General features: G+C 39.5%; 1 protein-coding gene across 1 annotated transcript; it reads left to right on the forward strand.

Moving 5' to 3' along the window:
- Positions 1 to 674: 674 nt before the first annotated feature.
- LOC131626453 (NAC domain-containing protein 90-like) lies at positions 675 to 1,812 on the forward strand. Its single transcript, XM_058897271.1, has 3 exons — positions 675 to 851; positions 956 to 1,230; positions 1,368 to 1,812. Exons 1-3 carry the CDS (start codon positions 695 to 697, stop codon positions 1,680 to 1,682), a joined length of 747 nt encoding a protein of 248 aa, XP_058753254.1. The 5' UTR covers positions 675 to 694; the 3' UTR covers positions 1,683 to 1,812.
- The last annotated feature ends 17,331 nt before the right edge of the window (positions 1,813 to 19,143 follow it).

A 19,143-nucleotide genomic window follows, 5' to 3' on the forward strand; every position in this document is an offset into this window, starting at 1 on the left:
GAGAAATTGTCACCTTATTTTATTTGTAAGTGATATTTTTCTTCACATATATCTTACTATATATTAGAATGCTGAATAATTCTTACTAATAAATGGGTGGAACAAATATAAACATTCTCTTCTCTCACTTTGAATATTGAACAAAACTCCCCTTCTCCACCGCCCAGTCAAATTGGAGTTTATTTTTTCACCAAAGTAGAAGCAATTTTAGATCAGTAAAGACGGTGTGACATTTTATTCTCATGTCTACATAACAATTGTGAATTATTCAATTTAGTTCTTTTAAAAACCACAGATTAATGATTACTATAAGAAATAAAGACCGACAAGACTACGACGATAACACAAAGCGGTAACGCGGGGAAAGATGTCGGGAAAGAACTCTAATTTAATATAAGACCTGGTACGGACAAAGAATATAGTCCTCCCAACCGCGTGGCGTGGAAATTTCTAAGCAAACCATAACGGTTCTTCTCTCATGCAACTTTTTCTCATTTCACTCGTATAGCTTTTCTTTTGCATCTTTGCCTAATTTTCTCACAAATAATTCATGTTGATTAATATCATACTGTTCTTGACTCTTGACTCTCTTGACTTAATTGTTTTTTGTATATATATATATGTTCAAAGTAAATGCATGAGAATGAGAATTATTCAATACATTACACAAATAATAACGTATAAAAAAAATAAGATGGAAAATATGCCACCAGGTTATCGTTTTTACCCTACAGAAGAAGAGTTGATTTCTTTCTATCTTCATAATATGCTTGAAGGAAAGAAACAATGCATCATAAGAACTGTTATACCGGTTGTTAACATATACGACTATAATCCGTCACAACTCCCACGTAAATATATGATTCTTTCAACCACTTGTTTACGTTAATATATATTTTTTACGATATGAAATTATCAAGTTAATGATATTTGTTATTTATCGGTTGATTTTCAGGAATTTCTGGAGAGGCTAGTATGAGAGATACGGAGCAATGGTTCTTTTTCATTCCGAGGCAAGAGAGTGAAGTGAGAGGAGGAAGACCAAAACGTCTTACAACTACGGGTTACTGGAAGGCTACTGGTTCTCCTAATCATGTTTATTCTTCGGATAATCGCGTGATCGGTATGAAAAGGACTATGGTTTTTTATTGTGGAAGAGCTCCAAATGGAAGGAAGACCGATTGGAAAATGAACGAGTATAAGGCCATTCAAGATGAATCAGGTCCTAAGGTACGTGCGTGCCTATATCAGGGTTTGAACTCTGGTGATGTCGTCCATCCTAAGTACAGAGATTATGTAAGATGAAGTAGCTAATCAATCTTCTATGTTGTTTTTAAATTTGATATTGATTATTTACTTGATTGCAGTTAAGGCAAGAATTTAGTTTAAGTCGAGTGTACAAGAAATCAAAGTGTTTGAGGGCATTTGATAGACGGCCACTACCAAGGAGGGTTACACCATGTGTTCAAAAAGCTCAAGAGCAGATGAATTCAACATGCGATCATGATGTTCAGGTATTGATGGAGATAAGTCCAACAAGCTCACCAGAATGCTCTTCTTCTATAGATCATGGCCAACCCTCACATGAGGTTGGAGAAGGTAGCCAAATGGATGTTAATGTTGACTGTGAGCCTTTGTTGGATTGGGAACAAGTGGATTGGTTCTTGGGATCAGAGCCTTGATATAGGAGAAATTTAATAATATATGTATTTTTTATAGTTAAGTTGGAATTAATGATCATGTAGCTAATTGCACCTTCATATAACTCTTATAGATATACGGATATTTTTAAATTTATTGAATATTGATATAATAGACAAAAATTGATGAAGATAAGCCCAAGTAGCTCAAAAAAAACTCTTTTTATAGATCATGTGTTAATAGATTTTCTAGGTTGCTCTTGATCACTTGTTATTTTGGAGGAAGTGTGAGAGAAGTTTACTTATAAGTTGATAGAAAATTTCATTTTAAGACTTCAAATGGTGAATGTGTTTCTTTATTCATGAAGAACTATTATTGCCTTTTGGTCAATCAATGTTATATTTTTTCTTTCTAGAGAGATAAGTGAGTTTGGAAGTTTGTCAGGGATTTCAATTTTCTATTGCCCTTTAAAATTCATTTATCACTATATTTTAAATTCTATTAATGTTTCGAATCTTTCATCCTCTATTGAATTTTTATATCTTTTTCTTATCTGGGCCATTTGAAGAAAACAAATTTTAAATAACCATGTTTGATAAAAAAAATACAGAAAAATCCAAATTTTCGAGGTATTTACCAAACTGTCTAGGTTTGAGACCGACTGAAAGTGAATGCGTCAAACCATTTGACGTATGAGTGTTAGAATTAGGTGAATGCGCCAAACCATTTGGCACACACTAAATTAGGGTGTGTTTGCGCCAAATGGAATGGCGCATTAGGCTACCATTTTTGCCCTAATAGCCAAACCATTTGGCGCATTAGGGCTCTTTCTTTTTTTTTCTTTCTTTTTTTTTTTCATTTTTTTTAGTTAAGTTATGTTAATATATATATTTTTAAAATTCTAATTTTTTTTATTAGTTAAGTTATATATATATATATATATATATATATATATATATATATATATATATATATATATATATATATATATATATATATATATATATAAATTTTCAAAATATTTTTTTAGTCTTAAAAATGTAGTGCACAAAACGTAAATTGACATTTGATAATCGAAAACGAAACATCGGTTACAATAGATTAAAGAAACGAAACATCGATTACAAATGATTAGAGAAACGATACATCAACACAATTGATTAAAGAAAACACAACAAAATGCTCAATGGCGTCCATCACCAAGATTGCCATCCGTTCCACACCCTGGTCTTGTTATCACACGTTTACCGCGATCGTTGATCCCGCCGCGAAGATTGGCACCACCCCTTTCCCTAGCTCTACCCCTACCCCTGCCCCTTTGTGATTCTTGCTGGGTCTATATCACTAGGCCTGGAAGTGGGATGTCTCGTGGGTCGCTGTCTATGAATTCGTCCACGCCCCCATAATTTTCCGGAAAACGGCTGTTGTAAAGTCGGTTACCCATCCCCTCAAACGTGTTAAGTCGTGGTGGTGGAGTGGGTTGGGAAAAGACTTCAGGTTCGTAGCATCCAGCAGCACTAGAACTACCTTGATTAAAGTCGAATTGGTTCGACGGTGTTGCATAGCCGGAGGGGGTGCCACGGTGAGAGGATTCACCATGAGGACCATCGTCGGGACTTAGATGTAGGCTTGACGAACCGGGCGTAAGGTTTTGGCCGAAAGACCTTGTGGACCCTGCAAACGCTGTAAATCCAAATGGTTGTGATTGGGGCTGATATTGGCCCGCGGAATGATGATGGTCTTCAGATTCTTGTAATGGTTGAGACTGTGATTGGAACATATTTGGTTGTCGGTAGTTTCGGGCGGAACGGGATGGAGTACTGAAAAGATTTTGTTGTTGTTGTTGCTGTTGCAGTTGTTGTTGTTGTAGTTGTTGTTGTTGTAGTTGTTGTTGTTGTTGTAGTTGTTGGCGTTGTTGTAGGCGTTGTTGTTGTCGTTGTTGTTGCCGTAGTTGTTGTTGTTGTTGTTCCTCTTCAGGTTGTTGTTGGGGTAAGATGTAGTTGTGAGCACGTGGATCAATTAAATAGAACGGAGCTGCAATAAACAAGTTAGGGGATGTAACTGTACGATACCAACTCATGTACTCGGAGGACGGTTTCATCTCATGGTCACTGACGGGGAAGTTGAGGACATATTGGCGACGGTCCTTCCACATCTGGCGGTGATCGGGTGCAAAATCCTTCCAGTTTTGGTGTGTCCATTGATGGTTAACTCGTCTGAGGTGCCACACTCCCAAGTCAACTGGAGGGTCGGGTATATGTTGACGCATTCCGAACTGTAGCATGACCCGGTCACTATGATGCATTTCGATGATGTTGTACCGGATCAGGCAACACTTTGTGGTCCAAATTTATGCATCCTGAGGTCTAGGCTCATACTCGCCTTCGAGATACGGTCGCCATATGAACTGCATGTATCAGAGTTATACATTATTTTGGGAAAAAATATTTATAAAAAATACTCTAATAAAAAAGAAAAAGATTAGAGATAATACTTGATGGGGTCCTAGGTGATCAATCAGCGTGCGGTACATTGTGATATTTGACCGCGGATTTAGTGTGAAGTCCATTTTTTTCACGCAAAATCTACAACGTAAATATAATGATTTAGTTAGAGTGGAGTAGATCATAATCCACTAATTGTGTATGAAAAATATGGTATACTAAAAACTTACCTCAGTGTATACGGAAAGGTCCAACTGCCATTGTTAACCGGGGCCAGTATGGGCATCCTCCACCACCCCCACACCTGCACCAATAGAGCGCATCCATAGAATATGCAAGAATCAGCTTTTGAGTTCTTGCACAGGGATTGGTACACCGTAGCCAGCACTGCAGACCCCCAGCTATATAGACCAACTCTAGTAAAATCCATTAATAAACGAAGATACATAAAATTAACAATGTTACTAGTGCTATCTAAGATTGCAATGGGTCCTATTGCAAACGTTTTTTTTACCAATGTCCCTCTTTCAATGACGACAACACCGTCAAGTTTTATGAGATGGAGATTGCCACTGACGAAGACCTGCAAGATATGTTTACTACCCAAGAATACTCTGGCTTGGATTCCATCGAGCTGTACGTTACTCTACAGGTTGGAACACAAGAAACTCATGTTGTCCAGTCACAAGTTATAGACTCACCAGTCAACGAGCAAGAAGAAGTTGATGTCATAGACGAGGAAGAAGATGATCTGGAAACTGAATTTGACGACATGGTCAACGAGGAATCCGACGACGAGCAACAAACGTTGGTGCCTCCAGCTCATGTGTACGCACCTCCAACACATATGAGTAACTTGAACCTGCAAGGTGACGAACCATCATCTGACATCTTCTTCACACCCTACATCCAAAATGACGATGAATTAAAGGAAGGAGACAAGTTTCCTTCTAAGGAGGCTTGTCTTAGAACAATAAAAAAATGGCACATGACGTACAACATTGATTTCGACGTAGATCATTCAAACCTGGAACGGTATGTAATCACTTGTAAAAATCCAGAGTGTGGGTTCAGACTTTTGGCTTCTTATAGGAAGAGAAGTAATGCATGGAAAATAGGGTCGATTACGCAGCAACACACGTGTGTCAACCCTAACACTTCCCAGGATCATACGAAACTCAGTGCCGATCTCATATGTCAGGAGATCTTGCCTCTAATAAGCTCTGATCCGTCTCCGAAGGTCAAAAATATTATCTCGCATATCGTTACAACCTTCAACTACACTCCATCTTACAGAAAGGCGTGGGTTGCAAAAACAAAGGCAATTGAGATAGTCTACGGCAACTGGGAGGAGTCATACAAAATTCTTCCCCGATACCTCAATGCGCTACATAGTTACGCACCTGGCACTGTTACTATTCTAGAGACACTGCCCGCGCATGCCCCGGATGGAAACCCTGTCCAAGGAAACGAAATATTCCATCGGCTTTTTTGGGCGTTCAAACCTTGCGTACGAGGATTTGCACAAATTGATGGGACATGGTTATACGGAAAATACAAAGGAACCATGCTCATGGAGGTTGCACAAGACGGGAACAACAACATATTTCCAGTGGCGTTTGCAATCATCGAAGGTGAAACTGCGGTGGCTTGGAGTTTCTTTCTAAGGAACCTCTGAGAACATGTTGCTCCTCAGCCTGACATCTGTTTAATCTCTGATAGGCACACTTCCATAGAGAATGCTTATAATAATCCAGCAAACGGATGGCATGACCCCCCTTCAAAACACGTCTATTGTATTCGCCACATCGTCCAGAACTTCATGCGAGAGATCAAGGACAGACATCTAAGAAAGGCCCTGGTCAATGCTGGTTATGCATTGACCCAACCCACATTCCAGCATTATCGGAGTGAGATTGTAATGACAAATCCAGAGGCAGGTAGTTGGGTAGATAACCTTTCTAGGGAGAAATGGACAAGGGCTTACGACAAGGGCGTGCGATGAGGCTATATGACGACAAATCTCGTGGAATCCATGAATGGCGTTTTCAAAGGCATTCGTAACCTTCCAATCACAGCACTAGTGGAGGCTACCTACTTTAGGATGGCTTGACTCTTCTCAACGAGAGGCAGGAAATGGGGTGATGTTAGGCAATCTGGTCAACTATTAAGTGATAGTTGCATGAAATTTATGCAACAGCAATCGACAAAAGCAAACACTCATCAAGTAACTTCTTTCGACCGATTCAATCGCACGTTCAGTGTGCGCGAGACAATTGACCACAATGAGGGATTTCCAAGACAACAATATAGGGTTCTTCTGGACGAAGATTGGTGCGACTGTGTGTCATACCCTAATTTTTGACCCCCCTGAGATGACATATCTTCAGGATTTTTCATCAGGTCAAGACAAGTACCCAGAGCAGTCATTTCTCCATCTGATACCTAATCGAGGATGCACAAAGACAAGAAAGCTCAGGCAAAGGATCAATCAATACAAAGATTAGCCTCTAATACAATCATGGAGCTCAAAAACTTCATTTTTCTCATCTATGATTGATTAGACATCCAGTCATCTGAGTACAGGCTTACTCAGGTCACCAGACTAGGGTTTTGAGCCTATCAAGGACTAAAATCAGGGATCACATTTGGGAAACCCTAAAAAGCCTCAGAGGGTCATTCAAAGACATCAATCTTCTTCAAATAACTCATATTACAAGATCTACTGGACATCACACTTCAATTCAAAGTCTACAGTCATTACTTTCACATGGTCGACAAATTAGGGTTTTGACCTAATTCACCAAGATAGTTGACTTCTGATCAGGGCATGAATCCAAAACTCAAGACATGATTCAAGGATCTCTACTACCTCCATATAATCCATTTATATCATCCATTTGGGGAGAAGATCTTATTTCTACACAAAAGCCCAAAAATTCACTTTGTCAGGAAAAAGTCAACTGTGAAGGATCATCATTGACTTTTAAGGTTTTTGGTCAAAAAATGACTTTCAAAGATCAATATCATCAATATATGGATATCAAAGTCATTTGGCCAAAGAAATTCAAAGAAATTCATCAAGGAGCGAAAAGTCGGGAATTAGGGTTTTTAAAGGCATGGTGAGATCTCAAAATTTCACCTACACAACTCAAAAAACTTCCAACATGAAAGTTGTAGATCTTGCAAAATAAAACAACATCTTACAAGGGAACTTTTTTCAAAAGATCAACCATTTATGAAGTTTTGGAAATTTTGAAGTTTAGGTCATAAACACTTAGAAATTTTTCTAAGTGTTTTAACCTAGTTTTCTTCCAACTTTGGCCTCATTTTTCACAAATTTCCCAAAGGAATCTGAAGAAGACATAAACTAATGATTTAAAGTAGATGTTTAGGGCTTTCCAAATTGTGTTCAACCTTCTCAAAATTCAATTTGAGCTAGGAGTTATGCTTGTTCAAAGTTGGCCTCATAAAGTGAAATTATAGGTCATGTGCAAATTGGAACTTTGCAATTTTGTGCATTTTGCTTCATGAATGGATGCTACACGACCCATAACATGTCTGAAACAATGCCATGCATTCATTTTCACCATGGCATGAAGATTGAAGAAGATTCCCAAAAGCAAGAACATGTGATTATGTAATCATTACTTTTGAGAATTTATGATAAGCAATGATTCACCAATTGGAATCTTCTCCTAAGCCAATAGAAACTTGCTACATATCAGAAATGTTCCCTAAGATCCTGCAAGATCAATGGTTGGGAGAATTGGCTCGAAAATGCATCATTGCATTTTGGAGATTCTTTGAATTTCTTCATGGCTAAGAAACCAAAACTCCCTCACTAAGGAAGCTCACTCCTCTGCAGCTATACTGATCCATTTGCCTATAAATAGAGGCCTCATTCTCATTCAAAAAACACACCAAAGCAACTCAATTACTTGCTTTCTCTTTCTCTCCTCTTGTTCATTGTTTTTCAAAGTTCTTTGGCAAGAAGAATCGTTTTCTTCAAACCAAAGCTCATCTTTGGAAAGTGAGCATTCCAACATCTCAAGGGAGGTCATTTGAGGTGATCCAAGCACCTGGATCACTTCTGTAAGTGGAGGAACACCATTGTTGCTCTCACTTGGAAGCATTTGCAGTTGGAGGTCCATGGAGTAACTCAGGGAGTCTCAGGCCAAACCAATCATTCAGACACACTCCCTAGGTCATAGTGGAGCTAACCAGATGGCTGCAGCTCACCTGTAACTCCAAATTCAACAACCTCCATGTTCACTTGAAGCTGAAATCGAGGGAGGTCCATAGAGCAATTCAGGAGGATTCAAGCTACAATAAGCATCCAGTTAGCATCATTGAGTCTCAGGGAAGCTATTGAGATCATTCATTCAAGCCCAGGTGCTCTCCATCATCCTCACGACCTTCAGTTTCAGAGGTAAGTTTCTGAACTTCACCTCTATAATTTAAGTACTCTTTGTGAAATAGCTCGATTCTATCTTGTTCAGCATCATCAGAGGATTGAAAACCCTCTATCATCATTCATTTATCTTTCAGTATAGTCATTTAATTTGATTTTGAAATTTTAGGGTTCTTCACGATTTCTGTTAAATTAATTAGATGTAGTTAATATTAGTTCATGTTAGTTACATATTTAGAATCGTGAGTGAATTTAGAGCAAGTTTCGTGTTTACATCATGGCAAATGATTGAGAAACGAGTGAGTTCAGAAATTCAAAAAATCATGGAGCTTGAGGTTGAAGACGAAGATGGTGGTGGCGCCATTTTTAATTTCTCAGGGGAGGGTTTAAAATATATTTAACTGAAAGCGTTTTATAAACGACTAAACAACTTGCCCTAGTGGCCACACATGCGCCTTTAGTATCATCATGCCACAAGTCTGGGGTTCGAATCCCCCTCGCCCCAGACTTTTTGATTCTTTTATTTTTTAAGGAATTACAACTTGTTTTGAAATATGACCAAGTGGAGGCAACTTACTAACACCAAACGCGCGTTGGCGCAGTGGTGTTATTTTGAGTTGTTGGCTTCAAGGGCGTGGGTTCAAACCATGGTGAGGCCAAAACATTATTTTTTATCACTTATTTACTTCAATTTTCTCACAACTTCATATAATTAATTAACCTATCAAATTAATTTATTTTCACTTCATTTTTTACACACATGCTATTTAATATCTCTATTTTGTGAATAATAAAAAAAATCATAAAAATATTATTTATTTCACATGTTTTTATTAGGTTTAAAATAGTATGGTGTTAGGTGTTTTCTTAAATACTTTAATACATATTTTCACTTTGTTTTAACCTAATCATTTTTGTAAATAAATTTATGATAAAACCCTAATCACTTAGGTCTTAATTAGGCATAAATCTTCATCTTTGCTTTAATTAAGTTGACTTTTGTCAAATCTCAAAACTATTTTCAATCTCTGATAAAATCAAATGATTAGGGTTTTCAAACAACAAAACCTTGTATCATTCCAAATCATTTTTTCAAATTTATTTTTATCACCAGTACTGTAAAGTACTGGGCCTCTAATAGAGTGTAAGTCCCAAAAATCTTCTCTTCTTAGCTTGTTTTTCAAAACTGTATTTTCAAAATCTTCTTTCTGTTTTCAAAACATTCTTCTGGTATTTGAAGGGCATTATTCCCGGTGAAACTCTTCAGATACCTATGTGACCTTTGTCCATCTTCACTTCTTCTGTTTTCAAAAAACCCTTAACTGTTTATCATATATATATATTCAACTGTTATCAACAAAACAACAAAATTACTGTTGAGGCTCTGTACATACTTCTTCAATGGCCTCCACTCCATCCAGGTTAGGCTTTACAAGCTTTCAATTTACAGTCTTTATTTAAATTACTGTCAAATATAAACTGTGCATATATTAGTTTAGAACTGCGTTTGAGTATAAACCTTAGGACAGTTAAACTATATATATATTATAGGAATATGACCTAGGATTGAGAATGTCTTCCCGGTGAAGGCTCTTTCCTAATTAGAGATCTGTAGTTCAAACCCCCAAGATGAATTATTCCCGGTGAAACATCTTGGCAAAAACCTTAGAATCCAAATAAACTAGGACACATCCACCCAAAGAGGAATTATTCCCGGTGAAACCTCTTACCCATTTGCTTAGAGCTAAAATAAGTTCAAAACCTACAAAGCTTTCTCTTGTGCTATAACAAGGACCCTCGATTAGCCTCCTCTTAGGGCTTTGTACAAGGACCCACAGGCTTCTTAAAAGCATTTCAGTTTCCTCTTGAGCTTGTATACAAGGACCCATCAGGTTTCTTACAAACATAGGAACAGGTCTTTAGTTACCTTTTAGCCTACCCTGGTGAGTTTCTTCCACTTTTCTTACAACCAGACTTTAAAACAAGCTAAGTTTGTCTCAATCCCAGTATTGAGCATACCTTTTGGAATGAGAGACATGGACAGTCTCTGTCACCCTTATCTTAATTTTCCTTAGCAGAGTCTAGGATCCATATTTGTTTATCCTCAGTAAGAGTCAGCCTTAATCTTGGGCTTTAAACAAGAAGTCTCAATTAGATAATCTTTCTGCCATCATTCAAAAACCCCTGGAAAGGGGTCAGCCTCCAACTTCCGTCAGTCAAAAGATTAATCTCCCTGGAAAGGGTTAGCTTCCAAAAATTCATTCTTTCAAAAGACAAACTCTCCAGCAGAGCAAAACTCCCCAAAGAGTCAGCCTCAACCTTGGGCCTCATACAAGGCATCAAATAACAACTCCGTCAATAAAGAGTCAGCCTCAATTCTGGGCTTTGTACAAAACACCAAATAAAATCCATTCAATAAACACTCTCCAGCTAGAGTCAGCCTCAATTCTGGGCTTTGTACAGAACTCAAAGATTTCTCAATTTAAGTCAATTCCTAGTAGAGTTATCTCCCAGAGTCAATAAATAAATCAAAAGCCTCAAGCTTGGGCCTCATACAAGCCAGCTAAAAATCAAATCTTTTATACAGTAGATAGACATAGCTCATCTTTACAGGAAGATATTTCTCCTATCTCACCACAAACAAACAAATCATTTCAAACAAACAATCATTTCAAACATTGACTGGTGAAAGGCATTGCTCTGGCTACATCCCATTTAGGACTCGTGAAAGGCATTGCTCTGGCTACATCCCATTTAGAACTCGTGAAAGGCATTGCTCTGGCTACATCCCAGACTTGTACAACTTTCCCTAATTTGGTTGAGAATCTTTCATTCAAGAGGCATGTTGGCTGTCATACTTGATCAACCAAGTAGGCTCCCTCTGGCTACATCCCATTTAGGACTCGTGAAAGGCATTGCTCTGGCTACATCCCAGACTTGTACAACTTTCCCTAATTTGGTTGAGAATCTTTCATTCAAAAGGCATGTTGGCTATCATACTTGATCAACCAAGTAGGCTCCCTCTCTTAATGAAACATCATTTTAGCTTTTCTGTCACTTTAAAAATGTTTGTGGTGGAATAGTAGAAATACCTCTTTGTAAAGATGATTTCATGTCTCTTTACTGTAAACAGAGATTTAATTCAAGCTTCAACCTTGAGCTTCAAGCAAGGCACCAAAAATCATTAATTTCCCTAATTAGTTCTCCGAACTACAAAAAGCTCTGACTTCCATTAGGGATATGTAGGCATGAGGTTCACAAGGAATCTCAGCGAGCTAATAAAATACCAAAAATAGTCAGTCTTTCTGTCTTTTCAAATCAATTCAATTCCTTCTCCTAACACAAAGGAGAAACTTTCCCAATCATTCAGCAACAAACACAAACACATTGTCACAGAGAAGGCTCCCGTAGAGTACTATGGATATATAGGGTGCTTAAACTCCTCCCTATGTATAACCGACCCCCCGGACTCCAGAATTTCTAGTCTAGGTGAATCCCCACACTTAGCAAACTCCTAGGGTTAATTTGAGATCTTTTTCCCCTCTACTACTCGTTAGGACAATTAAAAAGTTCGTGTGATATCGTAGGAAGAACTGAAACAAAATTCATCCCATCTCGGGCACATTCTCCTTCCAAATTTCGCGTGAAGGGTCTAGCGTGCCGTCCTCCCAAGTGAAACGGGGAGGTAAAAAAAACGACACCACAGAAAAATGGTGACTCTTCTAGGGAAAGTAATAACCTTGGTTTTTCATCCAAACCAATGGTTGACCTGTGCTGGTCAAGCCCCCAATGAGGAATTAGGGATGCCAAATTCCCCCTCAAAACAAGAGAGGTCCTGCCTAACCTCTGTGTCATATCATGTGTTTGCTGCATATTATATTTGTTTATTTTGTTTATTCTGTATCGGGAAAGGGCTTGATTCCCCCTTGTGGTGAGAAATCCTATACCCGGATTTGAGTGCAACATAAGATAGGAAGGAGGGGGTCTTCTCGGTGAAGGCCCTCTAATCTTGGTTTCCAAATCTACTCTTAGGATTTTCCTGGCTGGTTGTGATTAACTGCGCCAATGCATTCCGAGACTGATTTGTACCAGGAGGACCTAGAAACACATTAACCCCACTTAAAGCCTTTTTTAGGACGTAGAGCGGTGATTACGAAAGTAATTGTCACACAGATACTACACTCAGAGAAAACTCTCTTATAGATACCAGTCAACGTATCTTTAAGATTGAGCAAAAGCTCTGAGACCCCTAGAACCTGTTCTACAGGTACAAAAATCCTTATCCATAGTTTACCTTGGGGAGAGGGTTTACGTTGTGACTCCATGACCACTATACCCTTCTACGCCATGTTTGTTTAAAAACTCTTGTGTGTGCATTCATGCATCACCATAATAACTAAAAAACAAAAGAGTCTTTTTCGAGTCGTCTTTCAAGGAAACTAAATAACGAACGTTTTGAACTTCATAGAAAGAGAGAAACGGAGAAAGGACTTAAGGATCTATACCATGGATTACGGAAGAAAGAGAGCTAGGAAATACACCTTCAAGATTCCCCAAGTCGAGGAACTGGGAAAGCTCGGAAAACTGGTGGTCAACCCCCAAGCTTTCAAGGAGAAGTATGGAAAACTTCTGCCTTTCATCAACACCAACATTGTGGATGGGATCCTTCCCACATTGGTACAGTTTTACGATCCAACGTATCACTGCTTTAACTTTCCAGATTATCAACTCATGCCTACGTTGGAGGAGTACTCTCGTCTAATTGGAATAATCGTGTACGCGCAAGATCCGTACTCCGGTTTAGAAAAGAATCCTGACGACATTATCATTGCTGCAACTACTCCCTTGAACGTAGTCGACATCAGAACTCATATGGTGAGTAAAGGAGGAATTCAAGGATTTCCCTCCAAGTTCTTATTGGATCAAGCTTGTTACTTCGTCAGCATCCAAGATATGAGCGCATTTGAGGAAATCTTGGCTTTGCTTATCTACGGATTGTTTTTGTTTCCTAACATTAACGATTTCGTCGACATCAACGCAATTAAGATCTTCTTAATTGGAAATCCAGTTCTAACCTTGCTTGCGGATGCTTATCACTCTGTGCATTCAAGAAACCTGCAGCGAGGAGGATTAATCACATGCTGCGTACCGTTGTGATACGAATGGTTCGTCTCGTACCTGCCAAAGTCTAGCACTTTCTGGAACATGAGGGATGGCCTTTACTGGTCACAGAAAATCATGTCCCTCACTAATACGAACATTGAGTGGTGTAGTCCTGACAACGACAAAACCAAGATCATTTTCAGTTGCGGAAGTTTTCCCAACGTACCCCTTATTGGAACTAAGGGAGGAATCAGTTACAATCCAGCTTTAGCCCGTCGTCAATACGGCTATCCCATGAAAAATATACCAAGTAGTATTCAATTGGAGGGGCCTTTCTTCAAGAACATCGACAATCATGGCAACATGCTGAAGAAGGAAATTGTCCAAGCCTGGCATCTCGTTCACAGCAAAGGGAGAAAATTGTTAGGAAAACATCTTTGCATATCCCTAGGTCCTTACCTTCAATGGGTACGCGTCAGGGCATTCAAGATGAGGATGCCATATCAGCGTCAAGAACCCATTCCCCTAAGGGAACCAATATACCTTTTCTCCACGGATGTTGAAAAACTACAAGCGGCATTACACAAGGTATGCCAAGAAAGGAATGCTTGGAGGAACAAGTATCGAATCGTCAACACAGAAAATGTTGAGATTCATAACATCCTAAGAAGGAAGGATGAGTTACTTGAAGTACTCGATCGACAAGTGACACAATTGTCACTTTCTCATCATATCCCTCCTGCTTCCTGGATCATCGATCAACTCACGTCAGAGAACGCTCAGCTCAAGAAACAGAAAAAAATGTTGGAACGTGAAGTCGGCTCTTCGTCAAAGTTTTAGAGTCCTTTCTCTCTGTTTCTCTGTATTTCCATTTTTAAAGTGTGTAAAAAACGGCGTTTTCTCTCAATTAATAAAAAGTTTAATGTTTCATAACATAATTATGGTGTTTCCTTGAAAAACATTAACCTAATTAAACATCATGCGTCGCTTTAGTCGTACGCACTGACACGAGAATTGTCGCGGATCTAATAATCACTTTCCTTTCTCTAGAAAGAGAGGAGGAGAAGGAGGTGAACAAAGACTTTCAAGTTGTCTCATCCATACAACACTCGTTCAATTCGCAAGAAAAGAATGGAAGACTTAGAACAAGAGAATGGAGAACTCAGAGAAGACGTTACTACTCTTAAAGATGCTGTTGAAAGGCTCAACAGTATGGTAGAAGCCCTGGTGGTTGCACAGAATCGACCAACGCCAAAAGAACCACAAAGGACCGTGGTTTTCGAGATTGTTTCTACTCCTATTCCTCAGTATACCATGCCGCCCAGCCGACCTTGGGGCATGCCGTATAACTTTATTCCAGATGGGTACATACCCCCAGTTTCTGAAGTTCCAAGAGCTACAACGGAGATGCAACCACCGAAGGGTTACAAACCTCTGGAAATTGAAGTTCCAAGAGCAACGGCAATGGGTTTCGCGCAACAGAACGTTGAAATTCCAAGATCTACTGTCATGGCTTCTCCACAGCCGATTATGCATACTTTTCCTCCACCGGGTGGACAAGTATATCATCATGCTCCCAGTGAGGACGCTGGCATGTATGAAAGATTGGACGAGTTCCAGGAACAGTTTCTGCAGATGCAGAAGGAACTCAAGACTCTCCGAGGACAAGATCTATTTGGAAAGAATGCTGCAGACCTCTGTCTGGTTCCAAATGTTAAGATTCCTCACAAATTCAAATTACCAGAGTTCGAGAAGTACAAAGGGAATTCATGCCCACAAAGTCACCTCGTGATGTACGCTCGAAGAATGTCAACTCAGACTGATAATCAACAATTTCTCATTCATTATTTTCAAGACAGTCTGACTGGTGCTGCACTCAAATGGTACATGAACTTGGACAGTTCAGAGATTCGTACTTTTCGAGACCTCGGAGAGGCCTTCGTCAAACAGTATAAGTACAATCTGGATATGGCTCTCGACAGAGATCAACTCCGGGCCATGACTCAAAAGGATAGAGAAATCTTCAAGGAATACGCTCCGAGATGGCGTGAAGTAGCTGCTCAAATCTGTCCACCACTTGAAGAGAAAGAAATGACAAAAATCTATCTTAAGACTTTGAGTCCATTTTACTACGGACGAATGGTTGCAAGTTCACCAAGTGACTTTACCGAGATGGTAAACATGGGTGTACGTTTAGAAGAAGCAGTTCGAGAAGGACGCTTGAACAAAGAACCAGAATCTTCTATTGGTCCAAGGAAGTATGGAAGTTCTTTCCAGAAGAAAAAGGATCAAGATGTCAGCAATGTCTTGCACAAAACCAGAAAGAGGTTCCAACCTCAAGTTGCAGCAATAACTCTGGTTGTTAACTCAGCGCCAGCTTATCGACCTCAGGTTTCGCAACAACAAATTCAACAAAGGTCGCAGCAACCTCAGTAGCAGGTTCGACCTCCAGTTTTCAAAAACAATCGGGTTCAAAGGTATCCTCCATTTGACCCCATACCAATGCCGTATGCGGAATTGTTTCCAACACTACTGGCCAAAGGACTCATTCAGACAAAGAGTCCTCCAAATCCTGCAAATGAATCATCACATTGGTTCAAGGCTGACCAATCTTGTCCCTATCATCATGGGGCACCAGCTCACAACATTGGGAGTTGTCTTAATTTCAAGATTGACGTCCAACGATTAGGAAAAAGCGGAATGCTATCTTTCAAAGATACTAATCCAAACGTCCAGGAAAATCCTTTGTTGCAGCATAAAGAAGCTTCAGTGAATTTGATAAATCAACACCCCAACGTCATTCAAATCTACGACATTCGTCAGATAGGGGAGAATCTTGTCAAAATGCACGCTAGACAAGCTGGGTACGACCATGTACCACCTCACAACTACTTCACATGTTAAATTTGTCCAAAGAATAATCAAGGATGCGTCGTAGTTCAAGCTGCATTACAAGAACAAATGGACTTAGGATGGATTCAACACATTCGAGTCAAAACTGAATGCGACATCAACATGGTTCAAGGATGTCCAGGAGAATACAAAATCTACAGATTTGAAGATCTCGAAGGATCGGTAGTCAGGTTCCATAAGACTTTAAATGGACTTGCCTACTTTGGAACGGATTTCCATCCTTACAGTAGATGCAGAATTTGTCGAAGAAATTCACGAGGATGTTTACGTGTCCGCAACGACATTCAAAAGCTGATAGATGACAATACTATTACAGTTCTTGCCAACAAAGAAGATGACGAAGTCTTTATCGTATCTCCTCAAATTAATCAAGTTGAACCAATGCAAGTTAAGTATGACAGCAGGAAGACAGCAATTGCTCCGTTAGTCATCTACTTACCAGGTCTTGTACCGTATGAGTCTAGCAAGGCTATACCATACAAGTACAACGCTACATTCATTGAAAATGGTAAGGAAATGCCATTACCGTCTGCTGTCAACATTACTGATGTTAGTCGAGTCACCAGAAGTGGATGAGTCTTCAACAGAACAACATAAAATGTGGAAAAACCTTCGGAAGAAGCACCGCATAGGCAAGACAATCATCCGACCAATGTTGTTCAAGCGAAAGAAAATGATGAGATCTTGAAGTTAATCCAGAGGAGTGAATACAACATTGTAGATCAATTGCTACATACTCCGTCTAGGATATCTGTTCTATCCCTGCTATTGAGTTCTGAAGCTCATAGGGAAGCTCTACATAAAGTTTTGGAACAAGCTTTCGTAGAACCTGGCTTTACAATAAGCCAATTCAACAACATCGTTGCCAACATCTCCACGGGAACTAACCTGAGTTTCTGTGATGAAGATCTTCCTGAAGAAGGGGTGGACCATAATCTTCCACTTCACATCTCAGTTGGCTGCATGGATGATACACTCACAGGAGTCCTAATAGACAACGGATCCTCTCTCAACGTCATGCCTAAATCAACATTGTCAAGATTATCCTTCAAGGATTACCCTCTAAGGGACAGTCACGTCATCGTCAAAGCATTTGATGGATCAAGGAAATCAGTCTTTGGAGAAGTGGATCTTCCCATAACTATTGGGCCTCAAACGTTCAAAATCACTTTCCAAGTTATGGATATTCTGGCACAATACAGTTGTTTGCTAGGTCGCCCATGGATTCACGAAGCTGGGGCAATTACTTCAACGCTTCATCAGAAACTGAAGTTCATTAGAAATGACAAATTGGTAACCGTATGTGGAGAACGAGCTTTGATCGTCAGTAACTTGTCATCATTCTCCGACATAGAACCAAAAGAAGTCGCTGGAACTAAATTCCAAGCACTTTCCTTGGATAAGGAAAAAGGAAAGGAGAAAGCAGCGTCTATTTCTTCTTACAAAGATGCAATCCAAGTTGTAAAGGATAGAACTACCAGTGGTTGGGGGAACATTAATATTTCTACCAACAACAAAAACAGAACAGGAGTTGGATTCTTTCCGACATCATCAAAGACTGTTCCAGGAATTGAGGTAGTTCTTCCAATACAAGAAACTTTCCACTGCGGAGGTTTTCTTCAACCTGTTCAACAAACAGTCAATACCATCGGTATGGAAAACACCGATGAAGAGGAATGGATATCCTATCTTAACAAAGCAGGATACATATCCCTATCAGAACCTGATGCACCTTGTTGTTATCCGACTAAAGGATCTAAAAGTAAGACTCAGCCAAGCAGTGACGAAGTTACTAACAGCTTCACCACCAGAAGTCATGGTTCGTAAGAAGAAGTTCTTCCTATCCCCGAAGAAACTTGGGATACATTAGGAGAACCAAGCGGAAAATTCGACTACATGGTGAAATACTCCGCTCCTGAAAGTTCAAAAATCTCTCTTGAAGACATTGTTCTAACTGGATGGAACATTGATTATGAGTACCTTACTCAGCCAAAAGAGATATATAACCCTTGCTATTCATCATCATCAACTGGTGAAGTCATCATTGAGGATTATATCCCCAAGACACCTTCCGAGGCTATGAATTTAGAGTTCACATACCTAGTCGATGCCATCTTGGGAGAAGAGCAAGACCAAAATACAAAAGAGGATGACCTCAAAAGTGTCTCCGACAACGAGTCTCTCCATTCAGAAGATTGGAAGTTTCCTCAAAAGAAAAACCGACATACTCCACTTGGAAATGGGTATGCTCACATCGCTCAGTCTACTGAAGTAGAAGAAGATCGTCTGAGTGTTGCAAAGACAGTGGTTGGTAAATCAAGACCTACCACAGGCCAGCTTAAGCCTAAGGTGTCGCTACCGCGAAAATTAACAGAGTCGCCACTAACATATTTATCCTGAAAAGGAAGGGAATGCCAGCAAACCACAAAACAAAACAACGGTCTCACGACCAGAGAAAAAGGGTAAGGGAGTCGTTTACGCAAGGGGAAGGTGTTAGCACCCCTCGCGCCCATCGTACTCGATGGTATCCACGCTTATGTCTAAACCTATGGGTGTGTAAGCAAAATGCGCTAATCTGGACTAAAAATGAATGCAGAATGTAGGGAAAAGAAAGGATTGTGCTCGCAC

This window comes from Vicia villosa, unplaced genomic scaffold, assembly GCF_029867415.1.
Source record: "Vicia villosa cultivar HV-30 ecotype Madison, WI unplaced genomic scaffold, Vvil1.0 ctg.000290F_1_1_2_unsc, whole genome shotgun sequence".
NCBI lineage: Eukaryota > Viridiplantae > Streptophyta > Magnoliopsida > Fabales > Fabaceae > Vicia > Vicia villosa.